The 18,987-nt window shown below is 42.8% G+C and overlaps 1 protein-coding gene across 2 annotated transcripts; it reads left to right on the forward strand.

The window, feature by feature from the left end:
- The first annotated feature begins 4,116 nt into the window (after window positions 1-4,116).
- ppp1r21 (protein phosphatase 1, regulatory subunit 21) lies at window positions 4,117-18,801 on the forward strand. 2 transcript variants are annotated; one of them, XM_080481879.1, is made up of 22 exons: window positions 4,117-4,773; window positions 6,355-6,423; window positions 6,738-6,884; window positions 7,095-7,196; window positions 7,329-7,493; window positions 7,593-7,651; window positions 8,454-8,548; window positions 8,732-8,784; window positions 9,496-9,645; window positions 9,768-9,869; window positions 9,944-10,032; window positions 10,116-10,252; window positions 10,405-10,497; window positions 10,909-11,036; window positions 11,586-11,735; window positions 12,127-12,219; window positions 14,301-14,555; window positions 14,916-14,951; window positions 15,069-15,185; window positions 16,229-16,327; window positions 16,475-16,603; window positions 17,230-18,801. In XM_080481879.1, the coding sequence occupies exons 1-22, from the start codon at window positions 4,714-4,716 to the stop codon at window positions 17,257-17,259; spliced, it is 2,358 nt and encodes a 785-aa protein (XP_080338005.1). In that variant the 5' UTR covers window positions 4,117-4,713; the 3' UTR covers window positions 17,260-18,801. The 2 variants fall into 2 exon arrangements, with proteins under 2 accessions (XP_080338005.1, XP_080338006.1); XM_080481880.1 differs by lacking the exon at window positions 14,301-14,555 and having other exon boundaries at window positions 4,130-4,773; window positions 17,230-18,800.
- The last annotated feature ends 186 nt before the right edge of the window (window positions 18,802-18,987 follow it).

Genomic DNA, 18,987 nt, shown 5'->3' on the forward strand with positions numbered 1-18,987 from the left:
TGTTTTTCTTTTACTCGTTTTTTTTGTTTTTTATTGTTGTTTCTTTCGTCGCTGCTCGTCCTGTCGATCCCCATTCACTCATTGTGTCATATACGTTCATGTTTGCTTGACAGCCTATGCAAAGTGAACATCTGCCCCAATCTGCCACATGTTCACTGCGTGCTCATAGGTTATCTGTAGAACTTTTCTTTTTTTTTTCTTTTTTTTTTTTTTTTAAGTTTTTGCGTGTTTGTCACAGTGCATGTCGACTCCAGCCTGAACTTGAGAGAACAGTCAAAATGAGAAGATGCTTCTCTACTACTGATAAATAAGGCTCCAGTGATATTTATGTGCTGACGTGACGACAGATCTACTGTTGGGTTGCTTGGTGCTCCGCTTGCTTCTGGTGCTTTCGAATGCAGACCTGGTTAAGAGTAAGGACCAGGGGGGGATGGAAAATTACCACAACGCCGTGTTCTTTATCCGGATTTGGAGTTTGATTATACCTTCTTTTTTTTTTTTTTGTGTGTGTTGTCCATGCACTTTGCCCCATGGACAGAGTAAATTGCGAAATTGTACGGGCCATTTTTCGCTGAATGTGGAGACTTACACAACTTGATAGAAGTTGTGTCTGATTTTGGTTCCGATTTTTAGAAAGGAAAAAAAAAATCCTCTGGGCGGATTCAACTGTCGGGAAGGGGACGGTGTAGCCACGGCCAGAAAGAAGAGATCTGCTCTGTGTGTAGTCGCCTGCATGGTGAGATATCGAAGACCTGCTGCTCTCATGTTGTGCCCTCTGTTCTGGCTGACTGCTGGCGTTGTCGTCCTTGTTCTTCCTGCTAGAACAAAATAAGGAAGCGCCCGCTCTCTTCTCAAGCTGTGAAATGGAGTGTTTATTATCAGTTGAATGCGTGCAGTTTGCTGAGGGGAAGTTGCACTTGTAACATAGTTTTCATTTGAGCTCTTAAAAAAAAAGAAAAAAAAAAAAAAAAAGCTGCGTGGCAGCGACCATTGCAGCGTACCGTGGACGAGCACAAGGGTAACAAACTGGAATTTAAATTATTTTTTATTTTTGCCACAATATAAGATCACACTGTGACTTGTTCGTATCACATGCATGGTCAGTGCCAAACACTTTCTCGTGCCACTGATAGAAAAGTGCAAAGGGCCATTGTCGCTATATCCCCCCCCCCCATCCCCACTGCCACAGTGTCGGGAAGATTTGGACTTCTCTGAAGCAGGAAATGGGAGATGACTCTGGCCAGTACAGTGACTTAACTGACCTGTTGGGGTTTATTTTAGTTCTTTTAGAGTGGGAACTGTTTATTTGCAGGGTAAGCTGCAGAAGTACAACTTGCATACACTGGTCTTGTTTAGCTGTGAAGAAAAAAAATAAGAACAAATTATTGTTCATTAATCATCACCTTATTTATGACTTTAATTTATGGGATTTTTTGAATGCATACTCTATCAAACACCGGTCGTTTGAAACAAATGACTGGGCACATTTTTTTTTTTCTTTCCTCATTCTGTGAACTCCTCTCAAGTATTTAGTTCTTTCTTGTTTGTTTTACAGCAATACTATTTTTTTTTTTCCCCCCCATTTCTTGTTACAGTGATTAAGTATTTTGCCAATGTCTGTCTTTAGAGCGGGTGTTTTTTTTCCTTTTTAACAATGACTGCCAGGTTTTGTTAATTTTTTGTTTTGCTTTTTGTGAGGCTGGATAGACGACAATGATTTTAACATTGATCCTGAAACCTTTTTGTTGCCAAAACCATTGTACACCTGGGGTTTAGAAAAGCAAGTCATCCCCCCCCCCCCGTGTACCGTAGAAGCTGATTTACTCTTTTGTTTTTTTACATGTGTCACATGTATGGTTTATGTTTAGCTGTGATGACCTGAAGTGGTCACAGATTGAAGACTAGCTCTAAGCCTCATCCAAGAATAGAATCAATAAAAAGAAGACTGCCACTCATGCTTCCAGGTAGTGTTATGGGATGTTGAAATGTTTTGAGTCACTGTAAACTGGATCAGACAGAACCGAGTGCCCGGGATGCTGCTGTGTAGTTTCAGACATGTGACTATAGGAATAACTGCAGAGAAATTCTAGACGGACTAGTAGACGAATAATCTCATTATTTCTGTAGCAGTTGCAGAAGAAAAGATATGTTGGTCTCAAAGTGACACTGAGTCAGAGCGAGCTGATCTGTGGATGAGCTACAGAAAACCTTGTGGGGTCCCCGGACGTACACAAACTCAAAGCCCAGTTGGTCCATCGCTCAACAGCTATTATTAAAAATTGAATATGTGATTCTGTTGCAGTTTCCCAGGGGTGTGATAAGCGTTCGACAAAGCTGCCAACCCAGTATCAGTTTGTGTCAGTTGTCTGCCATGTCTATTGAACCGACACACCTTTTTGTTTTTGTATGCTAACCTCTGTTGATAAAATGTTTATAAGATTTATTTTCGCCAAAGATATGCAATTGCATTATATATGGTATTACAAAATATTAATAAAAACCTGTTCTTGTTATCACTGTGTGCATACTTTTTTTTTTTTTTTTGGAGCATCTGAGTTTTTAACACTGCTTTATCACAGCCTTAAAATACCATCACTTTCATATTATCTTACATCTGGAAAATTCTGGATCAACATTGCCACCTGCTGTGAAGGCCACACGATGTGCATTCTAGCCAGTGGTGGTTTAGGCTTCTCAGTTTTCACACAACCACGTTACAGCTGGCAAATATTTTGCACCAAGTCCTGCAGTTCAGCTCTGTTTTGACTGCACAAGCTGTGCTCAGCACTACGTGTGGCGGCTCCAACACACTTTCCCTTTCTTTCCCCTCTGCTTGTTGTTTCTAAATCCACCGGCATGGCAGGCGGCCAGAAAAGCACCTCACGTTAATGTAAATTCTCGGGCTGTGCCGGTGATGGATGCATCATCAAATGTGCTAACGACACTCTTCGCTGTAAGTTAATTAGTCATGGAGGACTGAGGGATGAACACAGAGTGACCCTGAACAAGGGCTTGTCTGACTAGCCTCAGGCCCACTGGCACAGCTCTATTGTTCAATAGAGTCCTGTGTGTCGGCTGGAAGAGGGGGGCTTCTCCCTACTGACTGCCTCAATTCAGCTGGAAATCAGAGCAGCATCACCTCCCCCCCTCCCACACGGCCCTAGCAACCACGCCACGCCGACAGTTGCCAGGCAACCAGACAATGCCAGAGCCACTGGCTGTGGTGTGAGAGAGTTTGTGTTTTGCCTGTATACATTTGCAGGCCGGGACTGGTGAGATGACAGCAGAGGGGAGTAAGAAAACGTGATAGTTGTGCGGGGAAATTCTGAAGAGATTATTATGGATTAGGTTAAATTAATCGTGGAGGATTTGTGCCGTGATGGATGCATTAGCAACATGTCATTTCACTTCCAGTCTAAATGAGGTCATGTGCGTTTTAAAGGGAAGTCGCGGAGACTATCTCGGCCTGCGCGTCGACACAGCTGTTATTTTTGACCTTATTTTTATTCATCACGGCCAATACAACAATAAAACACAGCAGTAAATAATTTAGAAGTGAAATGTCCTAATTTACCTGCAGGTCTCTTGATGTGAAGGAGAAGAAAGGGAATTCTTCTTTTTTAAAGCAGTTACATGAAAACAATATCCATCCCCATGATCAGGTGAATTAAACCAAATGATTGCACAGACCAAATCGGTGGTTGCACCTCTGACAATTACACTGAAAGAAAATTATTGTGAAGGAGATACATGTTGTCAGTGCACACTTTCAATCAAACTAATCAAGAAACCTCATTGTCTCGACCATGAACACACCTGACACATTAAATCAGCATCACGTTATGCCGAATGCACCTACAATTGAAGGTGTATTAAAGGTTTATAAAACATGCAATTACATTCGGATTGTAAAAAATGTATCAGGCAACTGATAAAAAAATTCTGCTCAAAGACTCGCAAAAACATAAAAGTAGAGTTGGGACTTTCAAAGTGTTTACATGGACTTATATTGGGACTGACTAAAACAATAATTAAAATACTGCATCCATCCATCCATTGAGCCTGGCTCTGTGGAGTCCGACAGTAGACGGCGCCCTGCTCACCGGCTCTCCATCTCTCTTCAGTCTGAACTCTGACATCTGACCTTGTCTGTTCTCATTTAGGTGCAAATTTGCGTGTCGGCTCCAAAATGAAAACATTATCTGTGATGTATCGGCGTGTTTAGCCGCTTCACCATCTTAGCAGCAGCTGTCCAGACACCGGAAGTGAAGGTGCAGCTGTCAGATGAGACCGACCCGCACGTTCCGCTCGGATCTGTTTTGCTACTTAGCAAATTAGCTGCTGGCCCGTCAGTGGGCTAATGCTAACAGTGCTAACTTAAAGAAAACATCATTGTCATTCGGAATAACGTCAGATGACCGCTGCCCTGTTCTTTTATTCAATTTTTGTATTCAGGACTCATGGTCGTCTCTCTGTCACAATGTGTCCGAGTTTAGTTTCCGCTATTAACGAGTCGCTTTGGACTGGTTATCAGTGATAGCGGAAGAGACAAGCAGGGTTAGCCGAGCTACATCCAGCTCACCGCGACCACCGAGGACATTTCAGCCGGCTTGACAGCGTGCGGTGCGGGCTTTGAGTAGCTCAGCCTCCGAGCTCGCTAACTGTATCGTTTAGCATCAACACTTATCGACTGGGAAAACGTTTTCGGCCACCATGGCAAACGTTACAGACCTCCAGGCGAAATATAGCAAGCTGGCGCAGGAGTATTCAAAGGTAAAAATACCGTCTGTTTATACTCCGTGTGGATAAAGTTGTTTGTCACTGTTGCTATGTTAGCGTTAGCCTCACCGCGCCTCCCATTTCAATAGTAATTTCACTTTAAGCACTTGTGACGACTCATGTAAGATACTCAAAGTCGTTTTTTTTAATATGTCCTGCAGACAACCTGTCAATGAAAACACACAGTGATCTGGGCTTTACTATGAGTATGCAGCTAATTGACTATTTATTCACATTTACACCTACACTGATCTAACTATATAATATCAGATTTTCATTTTGTGGGAGTAGTTGCCATGCTGTGATTTAGCTTTCATTGACAACGTTGCTGCTTCTTTTTTTTTTTTTTTTTTTTTTAAAAGGAGGCTTAAGCTTAAAAAGAAGTCTGTTGTAGCTTATCCCATCTTAAATCAAAGTTATTGCGTTGAACTAAACTAAATTCTGAATGATTAAGTTAATGTAATTCGAGGTATTGTTAGTGATTGTTAGTTTATCTATTCTTCAGCACTTAGTTAAACTTAGACATAAACAAATGTGCTATCAACCTTGTATTTCCCCCTTATTGTCGAGACTTAATGCTGTTTTCCAGGTTCATAATCCTTTCTGAAGGTGAATTTGTCATTTAATTGAAAGTAATTCTTGCCTATGCCTGCATTTGTAGTTACTCATACCCTTTGTGTCTATGTCAGCTGACATCACGGGGGACTGTTGGCTGCTTCCTCTTCAAATCTCCCCTTCAGCCAAACATTATGTCCTGCAACAGGAAGTGTTGCTGACTAAGTAGTTTCCATACATGCTGCCAGTCTTTTCAGCTTTATTGTTTTGGATAGTTGGAGATCCGACTGTACAATGCTGAATGTAATGAAAATATAGCGGCTGCTGTTTTACTGCATTAAGACCAAGTTATGTTCAAATTGACAAAACATCCTGCATACGTGATTCTTATTGAGAACTTCCTTTTCATGCCAGTAATGACCACAAATGTGCTCGCCCTCCATTGGACAGAGACTAATACAGAAAAACTTTTAATGGGTGTGTGACCATAAGTTTTCCTCCAAACTAATAATATTATGTTTACGACTTTCACAGAATCTGAGCTCAAATGCACTTAACATAAACGTGGTGTGTCTCATAAGTCTTATTTTGGATACTTGTCTACACAAGATTGATATTAACATGTATAAAATCAAAAGGCGGTCAGATGATTTAGTAAAGGATCTGAAATCAGCCTGGCAAAATTTTACTGACGTTACTCTATAATGTGCAAGTTGTGCACTTTGCAGACGATTGCATTGTATAAAATACCCTAAGATGGTGTTTATATGCTTCCATATATCCCTGCCTCCTTGGCGATTTTCTGATAAATTTTAAACGAAATTGGAGTACATTCAACAGCAGATGAAGCGTCCAATACAAGTTCATATGAGCACATGTGTTGGGAATACAAGTTTCTGTTAGCAACCACTGTCCTTAGTCAGGCTTTTACTACCTAAACACAAGTCCAAGGCGTTAACTCACTGACACACACACGTATGTTGATATATCGCATGGTAATACTTTGCATGTCTTTTGCAGCTCCGTGCTCAGAACCAAGTGCTAAAGAAAGGGGTTGTAGATGAACAGGCCAACTCTGCCTCACTAAAGGTAAAGTATCACGTGGAATTGCAGCAACATACTGTACATTTATCTGCAGTGACACTCTTTAAGAATAGCCAGAAAATAAATCCTGCTATATTCACATACATACACATAGCTTGAGAGTCAAACTGTATGTCGCCGAGTATCCTGTTTCATATGTTAGCAAAACAAACCCAATTGAATATATAATCATATAGTTTTACCCTTAGTTACATTAGTTATGTACATCAACTGATTAACTCGAGCTTGACTTTGTTGTTTTTTGTTTACTTTTTTGGTGTGTGTTTAGTTAACCACTGTTATGTTTTGTTGTGTCTCAGGAGCAACTTAAGCAGAGAGACCAGAGCCTGAGGAAGCAAGAGCAGGAGATGGACAGTCTCAGCTTCAGGAACCAACAGCTGGCAAAGCGGGTGGAGCTCCTACAAGAAGAGCTGGCGGCGAGTGAAGCCAGAGGCAAAAAGGGGAAGGTGATCATGGGCGGGAGGGACAGAAGGGTGTTGCCACACGTTTGGATAGAAGAAACTGGATCGTGAATGTGTTCTTTTTCAATTATTTTTTTTTTTTAATAACCATGTGAAGTTGATCTTGCAAAGCAATGATATTAGTTTTGAAGACTGATCGAATTTGCTCCGTTTATAACTTTAGTAATTGTGCACTTTACTCTTTGTAAAACCTAGACCAAAGGAGACTCTCCTTCCCAGCACGGCCTACAGACCCAGAGTGTTTTTGATGAGGATCTGCAGAAAAAAATTGAAGAGAATGAGCGACTTCATATACAAGTAGGCAGATGTTTTTTTTTTTTTTTTTTAATGTTCATACTAATCAAATGCCATACTTTTGCATACACTGCCTGAACTGCTAAACTACTGTGAGGACTGTGTATGTAATGGCTTCTTCTGGGTACTCAATAGTTTTATGAAGCTGATGAGCAGCACAGGAGGCAGGAGGCTGAGCTGAAGGCGCGACTGGACGAGCTGGAGGCGGACGCCAAGCAGCATCGGGCTGTTGTGGACGGATTCACCACAAAGTACATGGAAACAATCGAGCGGCTGCAGAGTGACAAAGCACGTTTAGAGGTGAGACTATCCAGACGAATTATGAAGTAAATACTAGGTTGTTTTATTTTCTTTTTTATTATGTCCATTGAAGTCAACGGATACTCCATTTTTCCCTAGGTGAAAGCACAAACTCTGGAGAGGGAAGCAAAAGAATGTCGAATGCGAACAGAAGAGTGGTACGTTAGTCAATAATGATATTTTTTTGGTTTTTTGCAAGCAGTGCATGCACATACAGCATCATAGAATTGGTGAAACCTGAACACAGAAGTATGTTATTTCATTAGAAACCATATCCCAGTCTTCTTTAGAGCCGATGAGCCTCCCACTGCACGCTATCAATGTCTTCTTGCTCCGACAAACTATCCCCAACCCAATGTGTCATTAAAAAGGTTTTTGTCGAGCCTGATGTTGACTTATTCCTGGATGATCCAAGCCAAAGGGTTGTCTTTCTAACTTTAACTCTTTAAAGTTTAAATGTAGACACAAAAGGAATAATACAAACAATCCCCCAGAAAATGATGTTCACAGAGTTTTGCCAGAATCTGCTCAAAAATAATGCTTTACCTGACGAGTTGCCATGGTTACTGCATTAAGTATTCTGGGTTAGTCTCTGTGGATAGGAGCTGTGATTGCAACTCGATACCCCATTACAAATTAAACATCAGCAAAACTTTATGAATCATTAAAAGATCCCCCATCATCCTCCAAACCTTTGCTTTTTCGAGATATTTCTTGTCAGCAAATAAGCAACTCCTCTCCTAAATTTTACAGTTCTTTCTATCCAATTTGAGAATGTATTGATGCAGTGAACATGGCATTCTGCAGACTCAGGAACCACTTTGAAGGGTGGGAACCAGCATTACACAATGTCTGCATGTTACGGTTTTAGTCTCAATCAAAATGATATGATATTACTGTGTGTTACCTATGAAAGTGTATATTGTAAACATTAAAGACTTGTTTGGTCTCTCCATGCAGTCAGCAGCAGTTGAAGCGTAGCCAGTCTGAGCTGAACAGGCAGGTGAAACAAAGCAGCAGTGTTATCCTGGAGAAAGTGCCCTTCAATGACACCAGTGAGTACCTGGCATTATTTCGGAGCAATCGTACCTCCGTCACTGATACTGTAACTTGTGATTCTCCGGAGGGAAATGTGTAACATTACACCGAGGTGTAATGTTGCTCCGCAGGAGGGTAAACGACTTCAACTGTACAGACCGATGTTCACCTGTGTTTATTTTCTTTCATCATCTTTGCAGAATTCACTGAATACAACAGCCTGAATGTGCCGTCACACAACAGGAGGCATCAGGTGAGGAAGAGCACAGAAGCGGTTGCACCTTAGAACGTTTGCTTCCCCCGAGGCGTGTTTCAATTTTGTTTTTGTTTGTGTTTGTCTAGTTATTTCACAGATGTCGTAGTAGCAGAGCACATACTTGGTTATCAGGGGAGTTAAACTCATTGTGCAAACCTATTTGATCTCAAGAATTCCAGGACAATACAATGTCAGCGTGATTCAATAGCAACAATTCTATGTTTTTATATATTGGTTGATAAAACACAAACAAGTAGCTTTTTTTTCCAACATTAAGTCCAAATCTAACATTCTGTTTTTAACAAGGCCTCCTGTTGCAAAATACAGAGAAATCCAAAAACCATGTCTGCTTGTAATTTGAATTTCAATGTCATTACGTCAAAAAGCATACTTTTGGATCTGATTGGAGGAATCAGTATTTTGCTTTTCAGGCATGTTTAAGAAAAGATTTGACTTGAGTTAATTATGGGCAGAAAAATGAGATTCAGGCTGCATGAACCTGAAGGGTGTGAACACAGCTTATGACTCTCCAAGTCTGTCAAACAATCTGAAAGATCATGTCTGTTGGTAAAAGACCTTTTGCTTTTCAAGGTGAACAATCTGCAGCCCATGGCGTGCTTGCCTGCAGGTCACATGTTTGACACCCCTGTGCTTTAAGCCAATTCACTCAGTATTTAAAATCGTTGTGTTGTCTTTCTGTTAATTCAGCTTAAGGCACGGGACGTGGCAGGCCAGGCCCTGAGCTTTATCCAAGATCTGGTAGCAGCCCTGTTGAACTTCCACTCCTACACAGAGCAGAGAGTGCACATCTACCCTCTGGACTCCTCCATTGAGCCAATCTCGCCTCTCAACCAGAAGGTGGGGAAGGAATGTAGTTTGACAGCTGTGGAATCTATTTTATGAGGCATCAAGATGAGGATTGTTTAGATAAGGACGAGATTTATTGAACAACTTGGACTCAAGTTCTTCTCTTGTCTTAGTTTTCACAATATCTGCATGAGAATGCAGCTTATGTGCGCCCCCTGGAGGACAGCTTTCTGCAACTATACCAAAGCATCACAGAGGACACTGTCACAGTACTGGTGAGTTTGGGACCAAAGTATTTTGTTTTTTGTAATTGAGCCAGTCATTAATCGAGTGTGTTGTTGAATTGAAGGAAACTGTGGTCAAGCTGAAGAGCTTTGCTGATCATTTCTCCTCATACACCAGCTTTCTGCTAAAGATTCTTCCCTACCAGCTGAAAAGGTCAGTGCTTTTGTGTGATTTTTGTGGTAAGCGGAGTAGTGCAGCGGAGCAGGCTTTGCTGATGGCTTATCTTCTCTTTTCAGCCTGGAAGAAGAGAGTGAGGCCCCTCTTTGTACGACTGCCCTTACTGTGAAAAACCAGGAGCTGAAGAGCGACATGAAGAGAGTAACATCTGTGTTCGAGAAACTGCAGAGTTACATTCAAATTTTGGCCTTACCGAGTAGGTTAAATCGACGTTTCAGGTCTTTCCGCTAAATGCACTTTCTCACACGTCTTCCAGTGATTTTAATTAGCGTTACATGTTTGTGGTCTATCAGAAAAAAGATTGAGTGTTAATAGGCTTAACAATTGTGTGTGTGTGACGTGTCTCAGGTGTTCGGCAGGACGCCATGCCACAGAGCAGCACCTCGGCTGTCTTCACCCAGCTGGCTGCAGGCCTGCACAGTCTTCACGACGCCATTAAAGGTGAGCAGCGCAGTTGGCTCGTTGAAACACACAAAACATGATCCATTCATAAAACCCTGATTAGCTGTTTTCTCAACCAAAACAAAAACAGCACACATTGGATGAGTCAGTACCCAAAGGCTTTAGTGTCATATTGTCATATTGCAGTACCAAATATTTATGTTCGGTGATTATTGGACATTTTTGCACACCAGACTAGTTTTTGGTGGTAAAATTTGTCTTGGAACAAATGTAGATGAACAGTTGTCATGAGTATTTAACGCCTACAAAATCATTGTTTAAACTTCCGTTATTTAATGGTAGGACCAGAAATACCCCTATTTTAGCATTTAATTACCTGTTTTATCTAGCCTGGTGAACTTAAACGATACTTGTGAAAATGGACCTTTTCTTTGCTCTTTTTCCATCCAGAGATGTCAAAGCATTACAACCAGAAGGCGAGCATTGAGCAGGAGCTGCCGACTGTCACTCAGAAGCTCTCCACCACCACCGAATGCCTGCTGGGATCTTTGGGCTCTTTGACCAGCAGCACTGGCAAGGTATGGCCAACAGGGGGCAGGCAGCAGTCACGCTTGTATTCAATGTGTAAGCTGCCTGTGATATTTGCCAGCTTTAAAGCTTGATTGCATGTGTTTGTGAGTTTTTACTGCAACTGGATCACACTAATGTGATAACACTGATCGGCGGGACTCAGGTGTGCATTTGTTAAATGTTGAAAGATACCATCCAAATCTGAGTTTGTACAGCTGCTCCCCGGTCCCAGTGAAGAGATAAACGACTCCTCTTTGTGAATTAAGTGAACGTTTGGCTGAGGTGTGTCTTGCCGTCCGACGGGTTGATGCTCGGAGTAACGCGAAGACTCCGGACGTGTACTTTGAGAGCCGGCAAAAGCTTAATTGCTCCGACGTTTATCATCCTGGACACGTTGTGGTGGAATCATCTTTCTGCTCTCTGCTCTAAAACACTCATTAATTTGAGGCTAAGCAGAATGCCGAGCGTTCGCACCGAGCAACGTAGACATTAATTGGGTTTCCTCTGCCGAAGGAACTGCACAACATGAATGGTAATGTCCCGGTAACTTGTTGCAGATTGCCACGTTCTTCAGCAACAACTTGGACTTCTTCACATCATCGGGCTACTGTCCAAGAGGGAGCACAGTCGTCCTCAATCCGCTGCAGGCAGAGAGTATGCTCACCAACAAAAAGAAAGCTTCCGCCTATATCGCCGCTATCAAAAAGGTTTGTTGTGTTATTAAGTCTGTGACACTGGAAGGCAATTACTTTCAATTTGAGGCCCATAAACTTTTAAATAGTAAGTCTATTGAGATCACAAAGACTAGTCAGAAGCCTGTGTGAATAATTCAGCTGTTTAAGTAGTTTTATCTCTCTCCAAATCGTGCTTTCTTTTTATTTGCTTTTGCTGATATAGTTTACGATTTCATTTTGTCTATTGACTTCAATTTTACTCTTTCTTTTATTTATTTTTTTACGCAGCCTTCATGTTTTATAAAGACCTTTAATATAAATTGTGCAACATGAATAAAATCCTTTCTCATTTTCATACATTTTGTTGTCTACTGTTAATAATGGATGACTTCTCTCTCCTTTTTATTTCTTTTGGTCCGTTCAGGTTAGGCCGCAGTCCGTTCCATACAGAGAAGCCCTGTCTAACCGCCGGATACTTACCAGCTCCACCGAGAGCAGAGAGGGGCTCACGCAGCAGGTAACGCTTTCAAACATTTCACCGGTCATTATTTAAAAGTATGTTGTGCAAGAATTCTAAATAAGACTATTCCTAAATGAAACACCGTGTAAACAGCAGTCATGGCGTCATCTTCAAGATATTTCTTGCTGTAGATACACTGACAAAAAAAAAAATCTATAAACACACCAGCTGAAATGGAAGGTCAAACATTGGCCGACCTCAGCAGTGGAGTTAATCCTGCTGGTCTGACGGGAGCGTTGTAAAGAGACAATACTCACAGTGTGGACGCGACACAGACAGCTGTTGTACTGCGGACAATGAGAGGCCATCTTGAAATGGAATTTTTAATCGAACAGCGGGACTGACAAAAGGCTTGTGGTGTGTTGGATGTTGGCATGCTGTCCGGCGCCGGTGCCAAATATATGAATGTGAACTCAAAAAGGCCTTTAGGAGCAACATTTCCTCAAGTAAAGATCAATAGTTGGACGAGGCAGGAAGTGTGTAGCTCGAGTTGATGCCAGTGGAGGACGAGCGCAATGTCTGGGTGCAGCTTCCAGTTTGTTTAGTGTCTTCTGGAATTGTAGTTTCATTCAGTTATTAGATTGTTTGTTATTGTGTATGAGAAGACGTAAGTATTTGAAAAATGGATCTGTTCATAACCGTGTTCATTTACTGAAGCAAATTCAAGCGTCAAGCAAGTGCAGTACTGTGACGACGGTGTGAGTCAACTTTCCGTCCCAAGATTGTGCTATTAAGTGTTGTTGATCCAATAATGGTGGCGGCAGCAGCAGCAGCAGCAGCAGCAGCAGCAGCAGCAGCAGCAGCAGCAGCAGCAGCAGCAGCAGCAGCAGCAGCAGCAGCAGCAGCAGCAGCAGCAGCAGCAGCAGCACTCCAATCCCCTGGAAACTGTCAATGATCCTGTTGTGATGATTGTTTAAGCAGCGATGCAGAAGCTCTTAGCAGGTGATCATTAAGTTCAGCAACGGCAATATTTCAGTTTGTGTGGCTATCATTATAGTTCTTTAATTAGTATGGCTGAGTGTGTGACGACTCAGACCGACTCCTCGCCTGTTTGGTGTGGAGGAAAAAATCGAGCTCAACACTCAATAACATTAACTCCAATCTGAAGTCATACTTTTTTAAGATTGAACTCTTTGAATGGACGCGCATTTCCTAAAGCTGGAGAGGCCAGGTTGAGATGGTTTGGTCACACGTGATGTGGAGAAGTGCTCGGGTGGGATCTGAACAGATGATCCCCCTGGAGGGAGCAGCCGAACGACGAAGGTTAAAAAGAATGCGAAGTCGCTGCCATGTGGGGAAACCGATCACCTTGTTTACTACCCTCAACGCTCGCTGCCTGCAGTCAGATCTAACACTCATAAGTTCTCAGAAAACACATAACTACTAACTAGCCGCGGTTAAAATGCTGACGCTGTGACTGCGGACACGGTGCTACGCTGATTCAGCACATACAAATAAAACATCTCACACTGGGATTTAAATGTCTCATATTGTAACTTCAAGACGAGAGCTACAGCCAGGCACTGCGCATTTATGAATGAGTGATCATGCCAGGCAGGGTTGGCTGCCATAAAAGTAATAATAGAGCGATAAAATTGTAAATGATTCCACATCCAATTGTGAGTTTTGGATCAATGGTTCAGTCTAACACAAGAAGAGGCTGAGGGGTACAGCACAAAGACTCCAGATTTGTCAGGGTTTAAATGACAGTGTGATGTGTAGTGCATTGCAGGCAGACACTCTTATACGGGACAGAGTTGAGGAATTGAGGGTTTTCTTGTAAATAATGTCCTCAGGAAAAATTTGTCATTCGAGCTTCTCATATTTTTAGAAACGGCAGCGTAAGCAGCTCAAAATAGAGTTCAGCTCAGAGTGTCTGTTCCATCGTTTTCAAAATGGTTTTGATCAGTCGACTGTATTGACTTGTGTAAGGATGCAAAATGTGTTTTCAACTGTATCCCTGCAAACTCTTCAGGCATTTAGATTTCTGTTGAAACACTATTTGCCCAGCGCCTTACCCCAGCCTTTCGTAAGGCCTCTCTGCCCGTGGCTCACGGCCCCGCGCTCTCCTCCTGCAGGTGCAGCAGAGCCAGGAGAAGATCGCTCGCCTGGAGCAGGAGAAGGAGCACTGGCTCCTGGAGGCTCAGCTGGGGAAGGTGCGGCTGGAGAAGGAAAACCAGCGCATTGCGGACCTGGAAGCTCAGCTCGCAGCAACTCTAGAGGGAAGTCCAAACGTACAAGCATCTGCAGTGAGCTCGCTCACACAAAGCCAGGAGGAAGTGGAGACGGACCTGAAAGCCGCGGGGAAAGAGACGACGCTGTGCACCAGCCTGGTACAGTCGCTGCTGCTGCTCTCTGCTCACAGAGGAAGTTTTTAAGCCCACGGCACCGGTGTCTGATTTGCCCTAACAAAGGGAGTATTAGCGTTCCTTTTCTTGCGGCTCCCACGCTTAGCAACTTTTTGCTTAATGAAACTCAGACTCCCAGTGTGCTGATTTGGCAGATTTGAAGAACACTGTTTATGCAAGGCAGTGCAGAGTTCACCGTGCAGTCACAATCCAGCCGCTGTTGCTTTTACTTGCATTTGTGTTTTGTCTTCTATGGTGAGCTCGTTGCTGCAGACGCTCCTCTGTGCTCCACGACAATCTTTCAGACTTTATTTAACCTCCGACATGTTTGTCTGTTGTCGCCAGGTTGGCATGTTGTGCACGACGCCTTCGATGGAACATGTGAGTAAGCGTGCACGTGTTTGTGGAATACAAAATGAATGGAGTTTCAATGATGGCATCGTTTCCTACAAGGACAACAGATGATATCTAACTCGGATGTTGTGTCTGCATCCGCAGGTGGGAGACGAGGAGTCCAGGGAGCAGCTGATAAAGACTCACTACATGGCCAGAGTCGGCGAGCTCACCACCCAGTTACAAATTTCAGACAGCAAAGCTGTGCACTTTCACTCTGAGGTGAAGCCCTTTCTGGAGTGTTTATCTTTGTATCTGCTTCTTCAGGCAAAAAAAAAAAAGACCTTTTCAGAACACACTGCCCCTCTAGCGCTGTGTGTCGTCTGAAAGGAGATATGGAAACTCAACTCTTCTGTGTTTTCTCAGTGTTTCCTGAGACACTGGAACCCAGCGCACCCCAGTTTTCCCAAAACAGTTGGGACAGCGTGTGACATGTGAATGAAGGATTTTTGAAACATCTTAAATAAGACGGCGGGCTAGAAAATGAAGCGGTGCTAATACATATAATGGAGGAGCATTTTGCTACCAATTAGTGTGCACATCTGAAAAGGAACAAGAGCAGCCGAGAGAAAACTGGGCTTTCATGCTGATGACCTTCCTTCATTAAAAGGAAGACCTCGCATATTCCAGCAGCAGAACTGTAAATCACACGCAGCATCCACCACAAAGAAAATGACTTCACAGTGGAGTCTGTGTTCAGCTGGCTTCACCATCACATTGCTCACATTATAGAACTAAAACTCTCGAGCACCGTCAGATAAGACTGAAAGGACAGTCTTCTCCCAATGCTGCACAATGATAAACATGGCCTTGTCCCAACTATTTAGAAATCTATTACTACTAAAAGATACTAAATATACCTAATATTTCATGAAATGACTTAATGTCTCACTTTCGACACCACATTTGTGTCTAGTGGCAATAAAAAGTGGATTCATGAGTATTGCAGATCATTGTATTGTGTGTTTAGTTAAAACATTTTATTCTGATGTTAAAGACTTATTCTGAATGTAGAGACTGACATCAGGTCACATTGCGACTAACTGCCGTGTCGGTCACCTTCAGTTTGTGTCGTAAGAGAGACGTACTTGATCTTCATTCGGTCTTTCAACTAGAACATTTTTTTCTACGTTGCATTTAACTCACGCTCTTCCTTCATTAGTCAAAGGCATGTCTGCTTTCATTGTAGATTTGAAATTAGATTTCTCAAGTATATTTAACACAGGAGACCGCGGTGGTTTACTCTCGTCTCTCCCCTTTTATAGTGTCGAGCCTTGGCCAAGAGACTAACCATTGCGGAGAAATCCCGGGAGACTCTGAGTGAAGAGGTCAAACAAGCTAATAAAAACATCACACGCCTGCAGGTAAAGTTTCGCCTCGTTGACAGAGGCCGCTGCTGTCCATATTGTTTAGCATGTATTGCATTATACTCTGTCACATGTCAAGTGAATATGTTCGATTCCGTCCCGCCGTGGCACACCTTCAGATCGTAACTGGTCTCTTTTACGTAGGACGAGCTGGCGACGACCAAGAGGAGCTATGAAGACCAGCTGAGCATGATGAGCGACCATCTCTGTAGCATGAATGAGACTTTGAGCAAGCAGAGAGAAGAGATCGACACACTCAAGCTGGGTGTGAAGGTAAAAAAAAAACCTCAACATTTGTCAAATGTTTCTTTTTAAAAAAAAAAAATAAAAAATTTGCTGAAGTTTGTCTCAACTGTACCAACCCAGGACAAAGGGGGCGGTACTAATCCAGACAGTGTGTGCAGTTGGCAGTGAAATGTGACATAGTAAAGTTTTTGTCAGTTATGAGGCGAAGCTGGAGGTCATCGGCCGTGTTGGGGTTGCTGCCGTGTTTGATGGGAAAAGCACCTGCTGCAGCCATCTGAAGAAGTCGTTAAACTGGAGCTGCAGTAAAGGGGAGAGAGGGGCCTGTTTTCAGGCGCATGTGTTAATGCCTGCACACACACACACACACACACACACACACACACACACACACACACACACACACAGATGGCTGCGTGTTGGGGGGGGGGGAAAGTGCAGGACTGAACATGTTTGTGATCTCAAGGTGGTGATTCTCTCTTCAAGGCCAACAACCAGCCTCGGCATGTTTTCAGGGCTTGGAAGCAGAACGTTGAATCGAGCTCTTTGAACTTACTGCACCTGAACGCAACGCCGAACCTTCGGTTTCATGGCAGAATTGGTTGGTTTGAAATGTTTTCTACAACTGATCTCATTGTGTGTTTGTTTTTCTTCAGGGAAATGCCAAAAAGAACAAAGGTCGCTAGAGCTGCTCTCTCAACTGGGCTCTGTTTGGCATCACAAAGGGCACCTTGGGAGACGATCTTTACTGGGGAGCCTCCCAGCAGCGCCTTGGTACCAACACTGTCACCGGACCACGCGCTCGCTGCTTGAGCCTCAGAGGTCCTCCCCTGTCAGGCTGTGGCAATACAAAGGAACTGTTTGGAGATGTAAACATGTTTGACTGACGAAGCATCGCTTTATTTTCCCCCGATTTTTCATCAGCGCACCAATTAAAATGTAAAACAAGTTGCTAAAACTGCTTTTTGAAACTGTACCGGGAGTTTCTACTCGACCTTTCGGGTCAACGCAGTGGGGGGGGGAAACTTACGTTTCCAAAAATCCCCCTAAAAGGGGCGGAGGAATAGAAACAGTTGAAGTTGATAATACTCACTGATTCAAAACTTGAAGACCAAACCCTGTTAATCGTTGTTGGTGTTTTAGTTTTTTTTGTTCTTTTTGCTTAATTTGCGTGAGAGTGAGAACATGAAACTGCATTCTTACTGCTTGTCTGTCAAAGTAGGTGAGCAGAGTGAACGATGGTTTGATTGCAGGCTTTACAACATGTGGGCACTGTTTTGCGATTCAACTTTTTTTTTTTCGATCAAATTTGAGATTATTTCTCCCACGAGGTTTTTGTATGCTTACCTCCAGTGTAATGTCCCTTCTGACATGTGCAAATATAGCAACCTTGTGTGAAGAAGGGCACTAAATGTTGATGAAAAACAAAGACGTGCTACATTCCTCCATTTTTTTTTTTTTTTGGGAAAAAAGAAATCTATCCTGCGGGAGTGAAGAGAAAAAGAAAAGACGTCTGCCTGGAAGCACTGATTACCTATGTTTACCTTGATGGAGAGGGACGGACAAGTCGGAGCTTGTGAAATGATGTCAGTCCGTCTCTGCGTAGTCACTCAAACGGTAGCCGTTATAATCACCAAAGCGAGTGTCGCTGTGCACTCTGAAGCACGGCAGTCTGAGTTCATGTCATGATATGTATGGGGGACAAAAAAGAAAAAGGGTTTAATGTGAATATCCACTCGGTAAAATCACAATGTTGTACTGTATAATGTCTTATACATGTATAGAGATAAATATATATAAGAAAGGCATTTATCCTGAAGTTGCAAATCTTTATTTTCCAGACATTTTGAGAACTAAGTCTATAGTTTCTTTTGCGTGTCTCATATAAGGCTAGATTACTTGGAAGGTGTCATAGAGAGAGAGAGATCGGCCTGGCCTTGGACAAATGGCGAGTCATGGTAGAGAGCAGTTAAAGTTTACAGTCAAACAGAGCCTCCCTGGCTTGTAGTGACACGAGGTAAATGAAAGCAAAGCCCAGCGGTGCTTTGTCAGCACTTCATTCAAACCTCTTGTTTGCCAGTCTGCAGCTGCCAGCAGACCTTTGATGGCAAAGATTTGCCAACGCCCTCTCGGGTGTGAATGAAAGAAAAAAGGAACTTGTACTCTCACAATGTAATATGTTGGAAAGCACACATGGATCTGTGAAACAAAATAAAAGAGCTCGATCAAAAATGTCAGTGTTTGTACATAAATCCACCCGGTTAGGAATGACTGTGACCTAACTTCACGTGCATGGCGAGGAGGAGTTGGGATGGCGTGGGATTTTAATATCTGTCAGTCTGTAACACACCCTCACCACTGGGAAATGAGGCAGGACCTGGACAGAAGAGAACTGGGAGAACATTTTGTTGATG

The sequence above is a fragment of the Lipophrys pholis genome (genome assembly GCF_963383615.2).
Source record: "Lipophrys pholis genome assembly, chromosome: 15".
In the NCBI taxonomy this organism is placed as follows: domain Eukaryota; kingdom Metazoa; phylum Chordata; class Actinopteri; order Blenniiformes; family Blenniidae; genus Lipophrys; species Lipophrys pholis.